The sequence below is a fragment of the Misgurnus anguillicaudatus genome, chromosome 19 (assembly GCF_027580225.2).
Source record: "Misgurnus anguillicaudatus chromosome 19, ASM2758022v2, whole genome shotgun sequence".
Taxonomy (NCBI): Eukaryota; Metazoa; Chordata; class Actinopteri; order Cypriniformes; family Cobitidae; genus Misgurnus; species Misgurnus anguillicaudatus.
The window spans coordinates 46,916,422-46,933,531 of NC_073355.2; the positions used below are offsets into that span (position 1 = coordinate 46,916,422).

The window sequence follows — 17,110 nt, forward strand, 5'->3', positions numbered from 1 at the left end:
CAAAGCATACGCACACACACATGCACAGACAGTGGTCATCACTCATTTGCACAGCAGTCAACACTAATGATGTCATCAACAGGCGCCCGGCCAGACTCACACAAACTATAGAGTAGAAGTAGCTTGTATAAAGAGCCTTATTTAGCTCTGCCTAGAGAGCGAGAGAGACGCTTCTGTTTTTACAAAGTTATGGATAGACTCTACCTCCCACTGAGAAACACGTACATAAATAAATACATTTATTATATATATATATATATTATACGTCTGTGAAATATATTTATATAAATGTATATATTAGAAAAGAGCGCGTCAGCCTTGCAAAAACACGCTTGACAAACAACTCGTTATGGTGCTAATTATTTTCTAACAAAAACAAGCGTGGAGAAATTACAGCGTATGTTTTTCTAAGCGAGAGCTACTGGGGAATTTCTCTGCAAAAATAAATACGACTAATTGAATAAACGAAGGTCTGAGGAAAATAGCAGCAGCCTGTGGATTCTGGTCTCGCGTTCGCTGCGTTTACATCTAAAAGACTGTAGATTAAATCCCATTTAATCCAGAGTGACTTCATTATAAACTCTAAAATTAAATCATTACCGACACTACGTTAATAGGTTCAAATCTTAGTGCTGTCTACATCTTCTACCTCAAAAATGCCTGATTAAAAATGCCATTTACAGGCAGGTTCTGGATTATTGTGAGGAATATTTCTCTGTAGACAAACAAACTCCATAAAGTTATGACAGAGCTCAAACAGAACAGGTCAGGAATTCAACAGAAACCACCCAAACGTTCATGTCAAGTTACATTGAAGTTTATTAGCCTGCAGGTCTGGAGTCCTCCGAGGCCCTGCGGCTCTGAGCTGGAGGTAGGACCCTTGTTTTTCTCCATCTATCTCAGTATGCGCACCTCTCGCTTCATTAAACGCACACTGGGCATCGACACATGCACCCACCATCCATCAAACCCCATTCTGTTTATTTTCAGAGCTAAGAAAGACCTATTTAATAGCGAGCAGGTTGCATCAGTGGGCGGACAGTACGCCGGCTGTGTGTGTACGCAAACGTGAGGCGCGTGCATGCGTGTGATTCACCTGTCAGAGAGTCCCGTATGAATTCCTCTTCCAAGCGCACCTGAACTGAAAGGCACATTGATGCGGCTCCCGGACAGAAATAACTGCTGATGTCATGTGTTTTGGGATGGAGAAACTGTAAGAGGCAGACAGACTCGAAAACATACGGCCTTTATTGAAATCCTGGCAGTACAGGTATTTGTCTGATACGGATATTAGTCTGATACCAACGGAGTCACAGCACAGACAAGAGAAAACAGATGATAAACGCTCTTTTACTTTATATCTTTGTTTTAAACCTTCATGAGAAAACAAGATGATGGGTCTCTTAAATGCCTCTTAAAGGGTTACACTGCAAAAAAATATTTTCAATAAAAAAAATTCTTAGTATTTTTGTCTTGTTTTCAGTAAAAATTAGTGCTGGGCAAAGATTAATCGCGATTAATCGCATACAAAATAAAAGTGATTTTTTTGCATAATATATGTGCGTGTACTGTGTCTAATTATTATGTATATTTAACCACACACACATGTATATATTCATTTCAGAATTGTTTTATTTATATATCATTTTTTTTATTTATATTTAATATAGATTATGTAAAAATGTAAATAAATATATATAAACATGTAAATGTTTCTTAAATACATACATGAATGTGTGTGTATATATTTATACATAGACACAGCACACACTCATATATTATACCAATAATCACTTTTATTTTGTATGCGATTAATCGCGATTAATCTTTGCCCAGCACTAGTAAAAATATCTAAAAATTGTTAAATTAAGATGCTTTTTCTTGATGAACAAAACGACCAAAAAATAAGTCTAGTTTTTAGACCAAAAATATCAAATTTAAGTGATTTTGTGCATAAAACAAGCAAAAAAATCTGCCAATGGGGTATGCAAAAAATCTTGAACATTTTTCTTAAACACTAAATTCAAGAAAAATTTGCTTCCCCATTGGCAGATTTTTTTTGCTTGTTTTATGCACAAAATCACTTAAATTCGACATTTTTGGTCTTAAAACTAGACTTATTTTATTGTGTCGTTGCAAACGTACAGACACAAAATACGCTGGCAAGTAATTTGTGCATTTATACGGGCTGTTTAAGTATTGTTTACAGTGTTTGCATAATGGCTTTAATAAAAAATTGAAAAAATGTTGGCAACTATGTCATCATCACGTGACGTCAGCAGCATGTGCCATAGTCTGCTCATGAACACGCCTATAGGACCAAGATGGAGATCAAATTGTTGAATTTTTGTGTGTGTGTGTGTATGCACAAAAGTGTTCTCGTCACTCCACAACACCATTATTGAACTTTTGACGATGTCCTTCAATCTCTTCTGAGCCCGATTGTGAAAACTTAGTCCTCAGTTTAGTTTGTTTTAAGGGGAAGAAAAACTATTTTAGAATCAGTAAAGATGTTGTCTCTAAACGTTGAAGTAAATTGCTAATGCATTTACTAACTTTTCATGAGGCCTTTAATTGTTCATTCATACACACATAGCGTCTTTGATGAGGTCTGGTATATTTTATTACATGAGAAATTCATAAGGAAGCAGATCAGACTGCACTCTGGATCTATAAGTGCCCGTAAATGCAGATCCTTCGAAACATCCGAAATGACCAAACCAGTTGCAGTAAAGTTTTCTTATAATAAAAACATCTCAGTAAAGGCATCCGTCCTTTAGCTTCAACAGATAGTTTTACCATTCATATTCTGCATGCAATAAAATTGAATAAGGTTAGTGAATGAGGTTATTCGTCTGGAGGAACATTTCATTGCTCTTTCGTGTCTCTGGAGACTTGTGGAGTTCTCATTTATGCCTCACCGAATTATCAGCTTTGTTTCTGATGTTTCTCCTAAAAGTCTGGAAGAGAAGATGAAGTATGAATATAAACCTATAAAATGCATAACCGGAATGATTTGGTTTTGGAAGAATTTAATGAGATGTAGAGTTCAGTTTCTTGCAGACTTTTGTATCTTTGCAAAGCAACTCATGTGATTTCTTGGGACTTTCCTCTTGAGAAACAAATGAGTATCCATTTAATCTTCTGGCTGTCTGTGAAATGGAGATATTGAATATCTGTGAAAGATTTCCAGCATATCAAAGATGTCAGCTTTGCTGTGATACCCAGTCTGAGCAAAATACACCTTATACGTTATATACATTTCACAGTCTTTTCTTGCAGAAGAAAATGTGTTGAAGTGTGAATGTGAGATGTATTATCTCTCTATCTGCTTTATGGGCAATGGAACGGCTCTTCGTTAAATGATTCCTAAAGAGCGAGGGTTTGACAATAGCTAGGACTTAAAACATCACTTTCTTGCTGGGAGGTGTGAGTTCTGGATTAATTTGGACACTTTTTCACTGCCTAATTCCCTCTGGCACAAGTGCACAATATTTAATGTCAAAGATATAAAAAAATCGCACCTGTCTGTCTATCTGTTACATCTCAGTCTCAAGAGAGATGGATATATAGACAGACAGACAGATGGACAGATAAAGATATGCTAAATCCGTACACATTCCCCAACTGACACTCAAAGGTTTGGGCATCACCATGTGGACCGCGCGTGGCCGACAGAGGGCGAAGCGCATCCCTCTGAACGCCTCCAGCCACGCCTCTCTCTCTTTTTGTGCGTGTGTGTGTGTGTGTCGTTGAAGGAGGTGTCGGGGAATCTCCTGCACATAAACCCACCTTCAAAAAAAGAGCTGGAGTATTACATCACGGGGCCACGCGTGTATATATGAGAGGCGCGCGCGTGAGAGAGGCATTCCTAGAGTTTTTGCTCCAGATGCGTCGCGTGCAGGACCTCAACGCGTGATGCTGCGCACGGGACATGCTATTCTGATGCATTTAATAGATTTGATGAAAAGCACCGGTTTGGAGCGATACGTGGACATTTGAGACTGAGACATCACCAGGGATTGACGAGTTGATATTCTGCATCTTCTGCATAAAGTTCGCGTCTCCCGTTATGTGGATGGATAGATCAGCTGTCTAAGAGCTGAAAACTCACGTGCACTTTGGATTTGCGTTGGAAAGTTTCCTGGAGCGCACTTTCCCTTCGCGCGTCATGATGGATCATTCGCAGTGTTTGATGGCCGTGTACCTGCTGCTGGTTTCTCTCGTTCAGTGTCAGCATTATTATCTCCTCAGACCCATCCCCAGCGACGCATTACCACTGCTGGAGCTCAAAGAAGACCCGGACCCCATCTATGACCCACGGGAGAAAGATCTGAACGAAACCGAGCTGAGGAGCGTCCTCGGAGACTTTGACAGCCGCTTCCTCTCCATCGCGCCTCCACAGGACCGCTACACGGGCAACGAGGACGTGGACGAGCCTGAACTGCAGCAGTACCCCACCGGACTCATGCCCAAAGACATCCGGGGACTGGACTTTGACATGCAGTGGGGCAAAAAGCGCAAAGCGAGTAAAAAGCTGAAGCGCAGGCTGCAGATGTGGCTGTGGTCGTATTCCTTCTGCCCGGTGCTTTACTCGTGGAATGACCTCGGCTCACGGTTCTGGCCGCGGTTCGTCCGGGCTGGAAGCTGCTACAGTAAGAGGTCCTGTTCGGTTCCAGAGGGGATGCTTTGTAAACCTGCCAAATCCACGCATATCACGCTGCTGCGCTGGAGATGCGTGCAAAGGAGAGGCGCGCTCAAATGCGCGTGGATACCCGTGCAGTATCCCATCATAACGGAGTGTAAATGCTCCTGCGCAAACTGAAAATGGGATGTAATCTACATATATGTGTGGACAAAAATATAAAAACACTGATACAGATGCAAATGACTGGACAAGTGATGGAAAACACTGATCCATATTTCTGGATTTATGAAGTTAAAAATGTTATATTTTGATAACTGTCATGAACAAATGCTTAACAGGACAGTATACATCTGAATGTGAATAGATCTATTTTCATATTTATCCAATGCAAAGTATATATATAGTATATATATATATATATAATTGTCATGCAATTCAATGTATATTAACTGAAGATTTGTTAAGCATTGTGCAATGTAACAAAGTCTGTAAATACAATTTCATGAAAGTGATTCCCATTCATATTTTATGCACTATGGTGTGTATGAATGTATTGTATATGTCGTGCCAACATGTTAGCTACTTGTAAAAAGCCAGTATTATGAGTACTACCCAGAGTCTACTGTATTTGTGGAAAATATTGGTAACGTGTGTATTTATATTGCAGAGAATGGCCCGTAGAGCCTCTTCAGATGTTTTATATAGTTTTCCACTCTTTGGAAGACGCAGATGTGACGACCTCAAAATTTATTATGGATTTTCTTGTTTTTGTCTCGCAATATGACGACCTATCCTGTAAATTAAGATGAACTGTTATTTATTCTTTATATTCAGATAATAAAATATCCATAAAACTCCAGCATGTTGTGCTTTTGTTTTATAAGTCTTTGTTTCTTTCATGACCCCCGTGAAGAAACTTCAAAGAGGTTTTTTCCTAATTTACCATGAAATATTCTCACCTGGTTTAAAGGGCCTGTAACCAAGCAACAGCTATTGATGAATACTGAGTCTCAGTTAGAGATTTGGCAACACTTTCATGAAAAACCCATTACTTACATTCAAATGGTGCATATTTTTATATACCCAAACTGCTGATTTGACAAGTTATTTAATGCATCAATTCATTCAAAACCTAATGAATTGGTGACCGTCCACACTTTGAGTGTTAACAGACCTGATAGTTTTTCTAATGAGCACATTAGTTGTCAGTCTGTAAAATCAAAGCTTATCTGATAAGCACGCGAGGAGAAATGGCAGCTTCTTTATCTGAAGCGCCCGCTCTTTATTGAGGGGTGGAGAGCATCATTATTCCCATTCAGGACCTGTTAACATCTACTGTAAGTGGCCTTTGAACAGATGACGGCAGATAAAGACTTGTGAAACAGCTGTACAGCATCTCTCTCATGTGGCCCGGGCCCGACTGCCACCCGCCCATTTGCAGCCCCGCAGGAGGGCCGGCCTCCCTCTGAGAGCGTGGAGCCAGTCTAAAGAGAGAAATAAACCCTGCCAAACAGCCCTCATAAAGGCCATCAAATACAGCTCTGTTTACCCCTGCAGAACGGCGCTTTATCCAAACACACACTGCTGATTAGGACACCGTTTGGGCAAACGAATCACGCGCGACTTCGTTTAAATGGATGTGTGCTGCCAAAACTGTAATGAAAGCTTTGGGTTTTGAGGTTTTAGATGCGATGATGTAAGGCACCGAGTGTTTTCCTTTGGGTTCGGGGGTACTGGGACCTACGCAGGCCTTATCTTATTACAGATCTCATTACATTATAGATTTCGATGGATTGGCTTCTTTAAAGCACCACCCTAAAGTGATCTGTGGGACGTAAAAATGTTCCTCAAACTGTAAAACCATTTTTGGGCCCATTTACTCAAGCTTAGTTTACTGCAGGCATGCGCAGACTCTTTAAAACTCTTTTTGGATTTTGGACTGATTTTTGGGTCAACTATCACTTTTGCATCAGTCCTTTTGATTGCACATGTATCCCACGAGTACGTCTGATCATTTGCGTGTGCCGAGATCTGCGACGGCGAGCGAGCCGCTGTTATCACAGTGAATTACTGCGCTTGCGGTGCGTCTGCAATGACAGTGTGCAGCCTGAGCGCAGAGGTCGTGGCGATCAGGGCCCCGTGACGACCTCTCTGTCCGAACGGGGAGGGGGCGGCTCCTGCACGGTGGCCCCCAGGTACCAGCCCTCGGTCGAACGGGGAGGCAGTTCGTAAACTCTGCAGGAGATGGGCTGTAATTTATACATTCCTGCCTCTTTCTCTTCATCATCTGCTTCCTACTGATGTCCTGTCCGCTGTATCTGAAAGAAAGTAGTGTGTACTGCATGGGGACACTGACTGACTAGTATTTATGCTCCTGTTTAGTGGTAGAGCATTGCGATAACAGAGCAAAAGGTCACGGGTTTGAACCCAGGGAACACACATAGTGATAAATACGTATACTTTGTAATGCATCGTAAATCGCTTTGGATTAAAGCGTCTGCCAATTGCATAGATGTACACTTTAAAAAAAAATATGCAGCATGCAGTGAAATCAACACATATTTTTATGTTACTTTAACTTAAAGTTAATTAAACAATTTAACTTGAATTTATAAACCAAAACTTAAAATAGTAGGTTGAATTGACTTGCAAAACCAAGATGTTTTTACTTTGTGCTGATTTTTTACAGTGTAGATGTAAATTAAGCAATATGCAATTTATGATGATATGAACATTCTGAACATTTCTTATTTCAGATTATTTTATTTGTTGAATAAAATAATAATTGGGGTCAATCCTAAAATGAGCATGAACAAATATTATATAATGACAGATCATGGTAGTATATACACGATCTGCTAATGGTTTAAATCACTTAATTGAAATATTTATCGTGATCTTTAAAACCTTTTAATCTGAAGGTATATGCTTTAATGTTTAAAATTTGTTTTGTAGACAAACATTTTAATGGCAACGCAAAATTAAAAATGCATACACTGTAAAAAGTGAAAAGTTGGAGCCACTTAAAAATGTATGTCAATTGGTAACACTTAAAAAATTAATAATTTTTTTTACTTAAAGTAAAAACTTAAGTGAAATTGTAAGTAAAAAAAAAACATTTTTTAAGTGTTATCAGTTGAAATAATTTTGTAAGTTGATCCAACTTATCACAATTAATTTTTTTTAAATGTGGGGGAGTTTGCATTAAAAAGGTGAAAAAGAAAAGGCAAAGTTATGTCTAACTTAGTTCCCAATATTACATTTGTGTTTTTCTAAGTTAAGTAATATTTTTGAATGTTAATAATAAAGAATGAGTGACCCTAAACTTTCAACTAATGCCGTATTTAAATATGAATATATATGATAGTTGACCATCTAAATGCAACTATAAATGATTAGTCCTATATAATCTTTATAGTCATGTATTTTTAATGTCAATAATGAGAGTTTTAATGAAAGTGAACATTCTGGACATCATTTATTTTATAAATTATTTCATTTCTTACATAAAATAATATTTGGAGTCAATCCTAAAATCAGTTTTCATAAATTATCATTAAGAAATATTATATAATGACAGATCATGGTAGTATATACTCGATCACTTAATTGAAATATGTATCATGATCTTTAAAAACCTTTATAGGTATATGCTTTAATGTTTCAATTTTCTTTTGTAGACAAACATTTTAACGGCAACGTAAAATTAAAAAATGCATACACTGTAAAAAGTGAAAAGTTGAAGCCACTTAAGAATGTATGTCAAGTGGTAACACTTAAAAAAAAAAACTTAATTTTTTTACTTAAAGTAAAAACTTAAGTGAAATTGTAAGTAAAAAAAAATGTAAGTGTTACCAGTTGAAGTAATTTTGTAAGTTGATCCAACTTATCACAATTTATTTTTTTTTTAAATGTGGGGGAGTTAAAAAGGCGAATTTATATACTCGATCACTTAATTGAAATATTTATCATGATCTTTAAAACCTTTTAAAATTAAACCTTTTGATCTTTAAAACCTTTTAATCTAAAGGTAATTGAATTAATGTTTAAAATATTTTTGTGGACAAACATTTTAATGGCAACATAATATTAAAAAAACATACAACAGTTTATTAAAATACAATTTTTTGCATTAGAAAAGAAAGTTATATCTATACTTAGTATCCAGAATAACATTTGTGTTATTCTAAGTTTATTATTCGAAAATATTACTAAAGAATGAGTGACCTTAAACTTTTAACCAATGTTGTATTTAAATATATTAAATATAAATTAAAATATATATGATATGACCATTTAAATGCAGCTACATGAATTATTAGTCTATATTATTAGTATAATATCATGTTGTGTATATTTAATGTCAATAATGAGAGTTCATTTAATAAAATGTGTTTAATGATTAACGCGTCTCTTTTATATAACACAGATTATTTTTTCACTAGTTCTGGTCAGTGCATTTCTCATTGTAAAAAAGGCAGCATTTTGTCAAATCAACATAATTTGTTAAGTTAAAGTAACATAAAGTTAAAGTAACAATATAAGTTACACCATTTTAACCTGTTTTTATAAGTTATATCAACTTATGACAGGTCAACACTTAAAATAGTAGGTTGAATTGACATGCAAAACCAAGTTGTTTTAACTTCATCCTGCATTTTTTTCCAGTGTATTTAGTTTTTATCAGTCTGTTATATTGAGTTCATGGAAATGTTGAATATCTTGTGTCTCTGATATCTCTCTAGCATACACATCTCATTTCTTAATATGGCCACGACTCTCTCTGCAGATGTCCATCCGGAGCGTGCGGCTAGACCGGTGTCAAGAGCGTCTGTATCTTGACGGCTTTAAACGCGCTTTAACCTCAGTCACAGACCAGCTTCAAGTGATAAAGGCAGTTTGTCTGAATAAAAGGGCCGTTCTGTCATAAAATCCCATGAAGCTCTCTCAGGTCAGTGACAAGCGAGTGAATGCAGACCGCCGGAGTCATTTAAGAACATTCCCAAAGATCAGAAAGACATCTGATCTGTTTCAGTAAACTATTCAGTGTTGGACAACTGTCTCTGTCCATTCACTTTCAATAACAAGTGGTTTGTTTCAACTTTGACACTCATCTGATGACCTGCGGGTACATTTGCTGTTAGTAAGAGCCGGAGTGTCTTATCTATGTCTGGTTTCAGATTTACATATAGAAGAAATAAAAATAGACACAAATTAATAGTAAAGTTACTATAAAAACTGGCGCTAAATGTGCACGATTCGGATGCGATTAGATGATTCGGTCTTGGAGGACGTGTTGGAGTTCATATTGAGATCTTTGAGTTCATTAAGACTTTGATATCTTGGCAAATCTGAGCACATTGAGACATTGAAACCAAAAAGAAGATGTCTGGAAACGTCTCCATAGCTCTTCAACTAATCTGTATGTTTAGTTTCACTCACTAATGCTGATATAGTTGCTGTTATTACGTTCTGGTTATAATGACCACAAATAAACTTTTTCAAATCCAAACCCGATGATAATGAATCAGAGCAACAGAAATCTTTATTTCTGTCTGAGTAGTTGGGTTGTGTTTGGAAATAAAAGTCTCATTAGCTCGACTTTGAAGCTTCAAGGACATCAGAAGATATTTAAAAGCATCCTCATTAACATTGAAGCAGCGGATACTCCTCTAAGCTGTAATAAATAATAAATGATAAAGCTCTTTTAATTTACAGCTAAAGAATGCTTTAATTTAGACATTAAGCAATGAACTATCATGACATTTTACTGAAATAAAACATGCACCTGTCCTCTGGGATCTCCACCGTCTCCTCAGTCATACAGTGTTTGCTGTTAGACTGTATACAGCTGTTTATATTTCTGCAATATTAGGATCATGAATTAGTTTTCATTCACTTGAATACAAAATTAATCATCTATTGAATCTTTCTAAGTGCTGTCCAACTTTATGAAAGATTATACGTACACATGACAACGCAGTTTTTTTACGCTGTATTATGCCTGCCAGGCCAATAGATGGTGATGTTACTTTGTAAAGAAACACTTTAGTGCTTGTACAACTGATGTAAGTGTAGTTTATAGTCATGCATAGGTTCTACATTATAGGCCGGTGTTACTCATTGCACGACAATCGCATATGAAATCAAAGTACCGTCAGATCAGACTGATTGTTATGCTTTCGGATTGCTCTCGCGGGACTGTGGTATCACTCGCCAATCGTTCTGTGCAGCACCACATACAATTAAGAGAAAGGTGGTCCCCTATTGGTTCGGGAGGCACTGCATATGTACATTATAAAAATGCTTAGCATTATAATCCTGTTTTTTGTCATTAAGGGAAATCATCTTGTCTCAGTTACAAATTTCAAAATTATAAATAATGATTCACCCTTGTATTTATTGCATTGCAAGAGATTGATAGATTTCACGATAATTTGTACATATTTTACGAGTTGGCTAATTCGTATCAATTCATATGACAACATTCATAAGTTTTGGTACAATTTGCCTTGAGCCCTGTGACGTTGGGGTTAGGTGTGAGGTTCGTTTTCGTTGTTTTTTTCATGAGAATCGTACAATTTTGCACGATTACCTACGTATGAATTGATACGAATTACCCAACTCGCTGGCTATTTCTGACTGGATGTAACTTTTGGTACGCTAATGACGGTAAAAACCTAAAAAAAGATGGGTCAAGTTGAGGAGTGATAAACTTAATCTGCAACAATAATCGCTGTCCATTTACCTATATCACAACTCAAATCATACACAACAAACTGCAGCTTCTTTGAAAGGTTTACTGGCTTTGGAAGGTTACTTCTTCTTTGGCTCTGTTATTGCTACTGAGGGTTACACACGTGGATACTGCCTACTAGCGGTCTGCTGGTGTAAGTGCATGTCGATGTGGACAATGATGCAGACGTATATAAGAAAACCGACGTTTAGCCTACGGCATCGAGGCTATGCCGTAAGACTTAAAGCAACACTATGTAGTTTCCATGTAAAAAATTTACAGCTCCCCCATGTGGTTGAAAAGCGCAACAGTGCCTGGTATCAGACCCTCTTCTGTAGGCAGGGGGAGGGGCGGGGCCGTGTGCTCTACCCTCCACCGCCACTTTCAGAGTGTGCTTGTAGCAGCTAGGAGGCTGCTCAGGTTGCAGCAACAGTACAATTTGTACAATTAAAAGTTGTTCTATCACTGAAATAATTTTAGAGACATTATTTTAAGGTAAAAAACTACATAGTGTTGCTTTAACGCACAATGATAATGAGGCCTATATTAGTGGACTAATAGTGAATAAGGGTATAGGGGGCTAATTCGGACACAGCCAAAGAATAAAATTGGCGAAAGCATGTCGTTTATTATCAAAGTGAATCTAGACTATAAAGTGACAAGATTTTGTCAGAGAAGCATTAATAAGTTTCAACGCAGTCCTGTATGATGCCATTGTTGTTTTGGTTATACCAAGCGTGCCGCACAAGCCCTGAAAAGTGAAGTCAAAACGTCTCGATTGCCCCCCAGTGACTGGTCCCAGTATAGGTCATAAACCCTACCTCCCCATGTTATTCACTGGGACTTGAGACCAACTAAACAATTTAATTACACTTCAATTATCTTTTTTCGAAGCTGGTTTCTGTCATGTACTGTAGTTTTTATCACGCTGATGTAAATTCAAGTATTTGTTTTAAAAATAAGTTTGTTTTTATTTAGTTATTTAATGCTATAAAAACAGTGGTGTCATGTCATGATTGACAGCTGTGAAATGCACATTCTGCGAGAGCGAGGGCGGGGCCTTGATTTTGCGGCTTTACTTCCTGCTCACCACTGCGCAGGACTGGTCCCGAAATCGCTACTGAGCAGACTCAAGACCCAAGATGTCAGCGCCGTATCGGGACTCTGACAGCTTCACTTTTCACCAATGGAAGAGAGCGAATGGGTCGTCCATCTTTTTTTACAGTCTATGGGTTATACTCACATATAGACAGAATTAATTCACCATTATCACAGGTTTGCGTTACAAAGTTTATACAGAAAGGACAAGGCGTTGTTTTAAAAAAAACTTGCACTTTAAAACCTGTCTTCAAAAGTTTGCATTTTAAGGACCCCAAAAAGCCCAACGGCATAATTGTCCCCTAAAGCTTGGGACACAACTAAGGACTTGCTAAGACATTCTAAGACTGGACACAACACACTTAAGGATTGTTTCACAACTTGAAAAGACTGGACATGACCAAATTACATTCATAATCTGTGCCAAAATCCTTTGGTGTGTCCCCTTCTTAAATTTGCTTAGCAGAGCCCTGATAACCACCTAGCAAAGGCAGACATCACTTTAGCAACACCTTAGTATCATGGCAGCAAGTATTGCACATGCAAACATTACTCACGTTTTCTGCAGAATCCATGATAAGGTTCACACATTTAGTCGTATTTAACCTATTAAGAAAATATACTCAGCAATGTTACTTTAATTTCTTATCTGACACTTCAGATGATTCTTTCCTTTACTCTGCAGTCTGCTGTTGTGGTCTGATGTGTATATGGAGACACAGGGTTTGATTATACGGCCTGCGGGCCGCTGTCTGATCAAAGCTCAGCGTTCTGTGTCACCACACCAACCATAACATACTAAAAATATATCAATGAAAGTCTATCAGACGCTTCCGCTTCAGGCATGGAAACATCTAATAATGACAGATAATACATTCATTCAGGAAAGATTACTTTTTGTGGCTGTGTCCAAGCAACTGTGCCAAAAATTGTAATGGTTGGTTTAGTGTATCAGCCCATTCTCATGAAATGCGTACAGTATTAAATAGCACGCAGTGTGAAAAGTCACAAACTTTGAATGCAAATAATACAGCTGGGACATTTTATAATGTATGTATTATAAAATGTATAGAAAAACTTTTCTTATAAGGATGCGGGGAAAACACGTAATGCATGTTATTTTCATATATTATACTGCTTGAGCATAGCATGTAGATGCATTTGATTTATTTTAGTCACTCATATGGGACAATAGTCAATTCTGATTGCCTGAACATAGTACGCTTACCACAATACATATGCCAAACTCCAATTTTGCGTGCATATAATACACCAGTCCTTCCCGTTCACTCTCGTTTCAAGTATTCATTTCTCATTATTTTTCAGTTTTTTTACCATTGTCGTTTGGGTTTTTGTTATTCTAACCCCAACTCCAAGCGACCACAGTTTAAAAATAGACAAAAACATGGAGAAACCTATATATTAAATGACTTCCTAAGGCAAATCCCAAATGGTTTAAAAAATTTTTTATAAACCAATACATAAAATGACACGAAAAGATGCACAATACTGTATACAGCTTTTCCACGGGTCCTTGAAATCCTTGAAAGTTTGTGAATCTGGGGGGGGGGATTCAAGGCCGTGGAAAGTTTTTGAAAATATACATACATAGATAAAGGTCATTGAAAGTGCTTGAATCTAAGTTTCCTGGAAAAAAATCCATATTCCCTGTGTAGTGTAGGAAAATATCATCATAATTCTAGACTTTTTAAGCACACGTGCTAAACTGTTGGCTTTAAATGCTTTTATCTTCTGTATGTGAATGTTGATTCATAACAAAATGCTTTTTGCATAGTTGTGTTTGACACATGAAAACGTCTCGGGTTACGTATGTAACTGTTGTTCGCTGAGAAGGGAACGAGACGCTGCGTCTCTCTTGTCATACTTCCAGCGTCCCTGTAACGCCTTTGGCAATATTTCAGATAGCGATATACTTCCTGGCTCCCGCGTCACCCTGTCTTTGTCATTAAGCCTCACCATTGGTTGAATTTGATATACACATTCAGACGCACTTACCCCTGGAGGCGTCCCCAAAATGTCACCGCAGTGACGCAGCGCGAGTTCCCTCGAAAGGGAACTGTAACAATGTATCTTAAAAGTTAACACAATGTAACCTTGCTCTCACTTGAAATGTGTCCCCACATTTAGTCCTTGAATTTTAAGGGTATTGGACCTGGAAAGTCCATGAAAGGTCCTTGAATTTGAAGTTAACTAACGCTCAGTATAAGTGAATCGGAAGGACTGGCATATCATATGCACACAAAATTGTATGCATTGCATGACTTTTCACACTGCGTGCTATTTATATCCATTTCATGAGAATGGTTTATGTGTATAGACACTTGTTTATGTAATAATCTTTTGAGTTGCATGATGGCAATAGTAGTTGGGCAATTGAGGTTTCATATTTTATCACTGACCATGTTTTGCTTTCCCAAGAGCTTCCCACAATCTCATAAAAAAGGTACAAGAAGCTGTTACTGGGCCGGTACCCTTTTAAAAAAGTACTCCTTTGGACCTAATGGATGCAAATTAGTACCTCATATTGGTACATCAAATGCTATATATTAGGACCTTTAAAAATGGTGCCATCCCAATGACAGCTTTTGTACCTTTTCTCTGACAGTATGGGTTTGCCACAACCAAATTCAAGATGCACATAAATGCATTTGCAAAAGTTAAGCACTAAATCTGTCCAAAATCAATTCAATTCAATTGTATTTATATAGCGCTTTTCACAATTTGGTAATTGTATCAAAGCAGCTTTACATAATAGATGCAGTGAAAAGCACAGAAAATCGACAGATAGCACAACATAATACACGAAAGCACAAGCAGCTAAATTTGCTGCGGCTTTAAATCAACATTATAAGCGAACGTATTACTAATGTAACGTATAGAAGTTAAGCCCAAGAAGGCTGCCTCCCCGGGTTGAAAAAACCCCTAGGAGAAAAAAAACCCCGGATTTTTAGCCGGGGAACTAAAAAAAGTCCTAGGAGGGAAAACCCTTGGGATATATATATATATATATATATATATATATATATATATATATATATATATATATATATATATATATATATATATATACATTGAAACGGATAAGGAGATTAAGCGGAGATTAAGTGGGTTCTGCCGGTGGTCATTGGTCAGGCATCGGCTGGACATCACGTTGAAGAACAGCCAGTAGATCAGAGGTGTGCCGACTTTCACGTTTACCGGAACTGGATCTGTTTGTCTCATTGTCCTCGGGATCGAGGACGAGACAGGGAGAGAGAAACCAAATCTTATTAGCGTAGAGGCCGTTCACATGAACAGCAAGTGTCACACAGTGATGTGGTTTTAGTCAGCTCGGTTCCGGACAGGCTTACTATTGCTTGTTAAGTGTATTACATATACAGTAGTTGATGATTTTAGAAAATTTGTGGGCCCAGGGCGAGTCTATGTATGGGGCCCCCCATATGATCTTTAAAACAGAAACTCAAAAAATCACAGTGACAGGTTAGTATGTCGTGTTGCATTTTTTTGTAATAAGCACACATCTTACACGAACAATGTCTTAAAAGGTAGACAACTGCATTTGCTTTTTAAAGTCCTTTAGTCTAACAAGCAGTGTTGGGGAAAGTTACATTTAAAAGTAATGCATTACAATATTAAAGGCGCTCTAAGCGAATCTGTGTGACATCACTTTTTGTTGATGTTTGAACTGTTTTCAAACAAACGGAGCGTAGCTAACTCCTCCCCCTTCCCCTCCCTTCCGTGCTTTCATGAATGCCCCCAAACCCCACCCCCAAATCCTTCTTGTTGTTTATTGGCTGGAACACTTTGTTATGTTTCGTGGTGCTAGGTTTGGCCACTGTGTGTTTATTGCAGTTTGTGGAGCCGGGGCTGTCTACAGAGATCACATTTTTTTACAGTTTGATCAGCGGACAGGCAGCAAGCAGATAGTGAGATGATGTTTGCTGTATGTAACAAAAAATGTTTTATGGTCTAAAACGCGTGAATTTCGCTTAGAGCACCTTTAAGTTGCTTCCCAAAAAAGTAACTAATTGCATTACTTAGTTACTTTTCATGGAAAGTAATGCTTACATTACTCTTTTAAGTTACTTTTGCGTTACTTTTTCTTACCGTATTTTCCGGACTATAAGCTGCACTGGAGTATAAGCCGCATCATTCAAAAATGTGTCATTTAGACAAAATAAAACATCTAAGTCACGTTGGACTATACATTGCGGTTATTTAGAAAATTATTTCACAAAATCCAAGCCGAAGAACAGACATTTAATCTAGAAAGGCAAGTTATTCAACTAAACAACAGCAGACAGAACAGCAGGCTGAATAGATGTCTGTACGTTAAAGCAATATTATCAGTTATTTAAACAATAAACTATAGCATACAGAACTTACCTGGAAGGTTGAATAGTCTAAATTATCCGAACAAGCCAACTTGCATGAGTCATTCCACATTACTGAATCCATTGAATTACATAAATACAGGAGCAGCATATGACGGACTCTCACGGCTGTAGACGGTAATGTTGTCTCTTGCCTCATAAATGTCAAAATTAATTCTGACGTATAAGGCGCACCTGACTATAAGACGCAGCACCAGCCAAGTTATGAAAAAT

At 37.6% G+C, this 17,110-nt stretch overlaps 1 protein-coding gene across 1 annotated transcript; it reads left to right on the plus strand.

Annotated features, from left to right (window-relative positions):
• The first annotated feature begins 3,544 nt into the window (after window positions 1-3,544).
• On the plus strand, window positions 3,545-5,499 carry LOC129436737 (noggin-1). Its single transcript, XM_055194976.2, has one exon. It carries the CDS (start codon window positions 4,172-4,174, stop codon window positions 4,823-4,825), a length of 654 nt encoding a protein of 217 aa, XP_055050951.1. The 5' UTR covers window positions 3,545-4,171; the 3' UTR covers window positions 4,826-5,499.
• The last annotated feature ends 11,611 nt before the right edge of the window (window positions 5,500-17,110 follow it).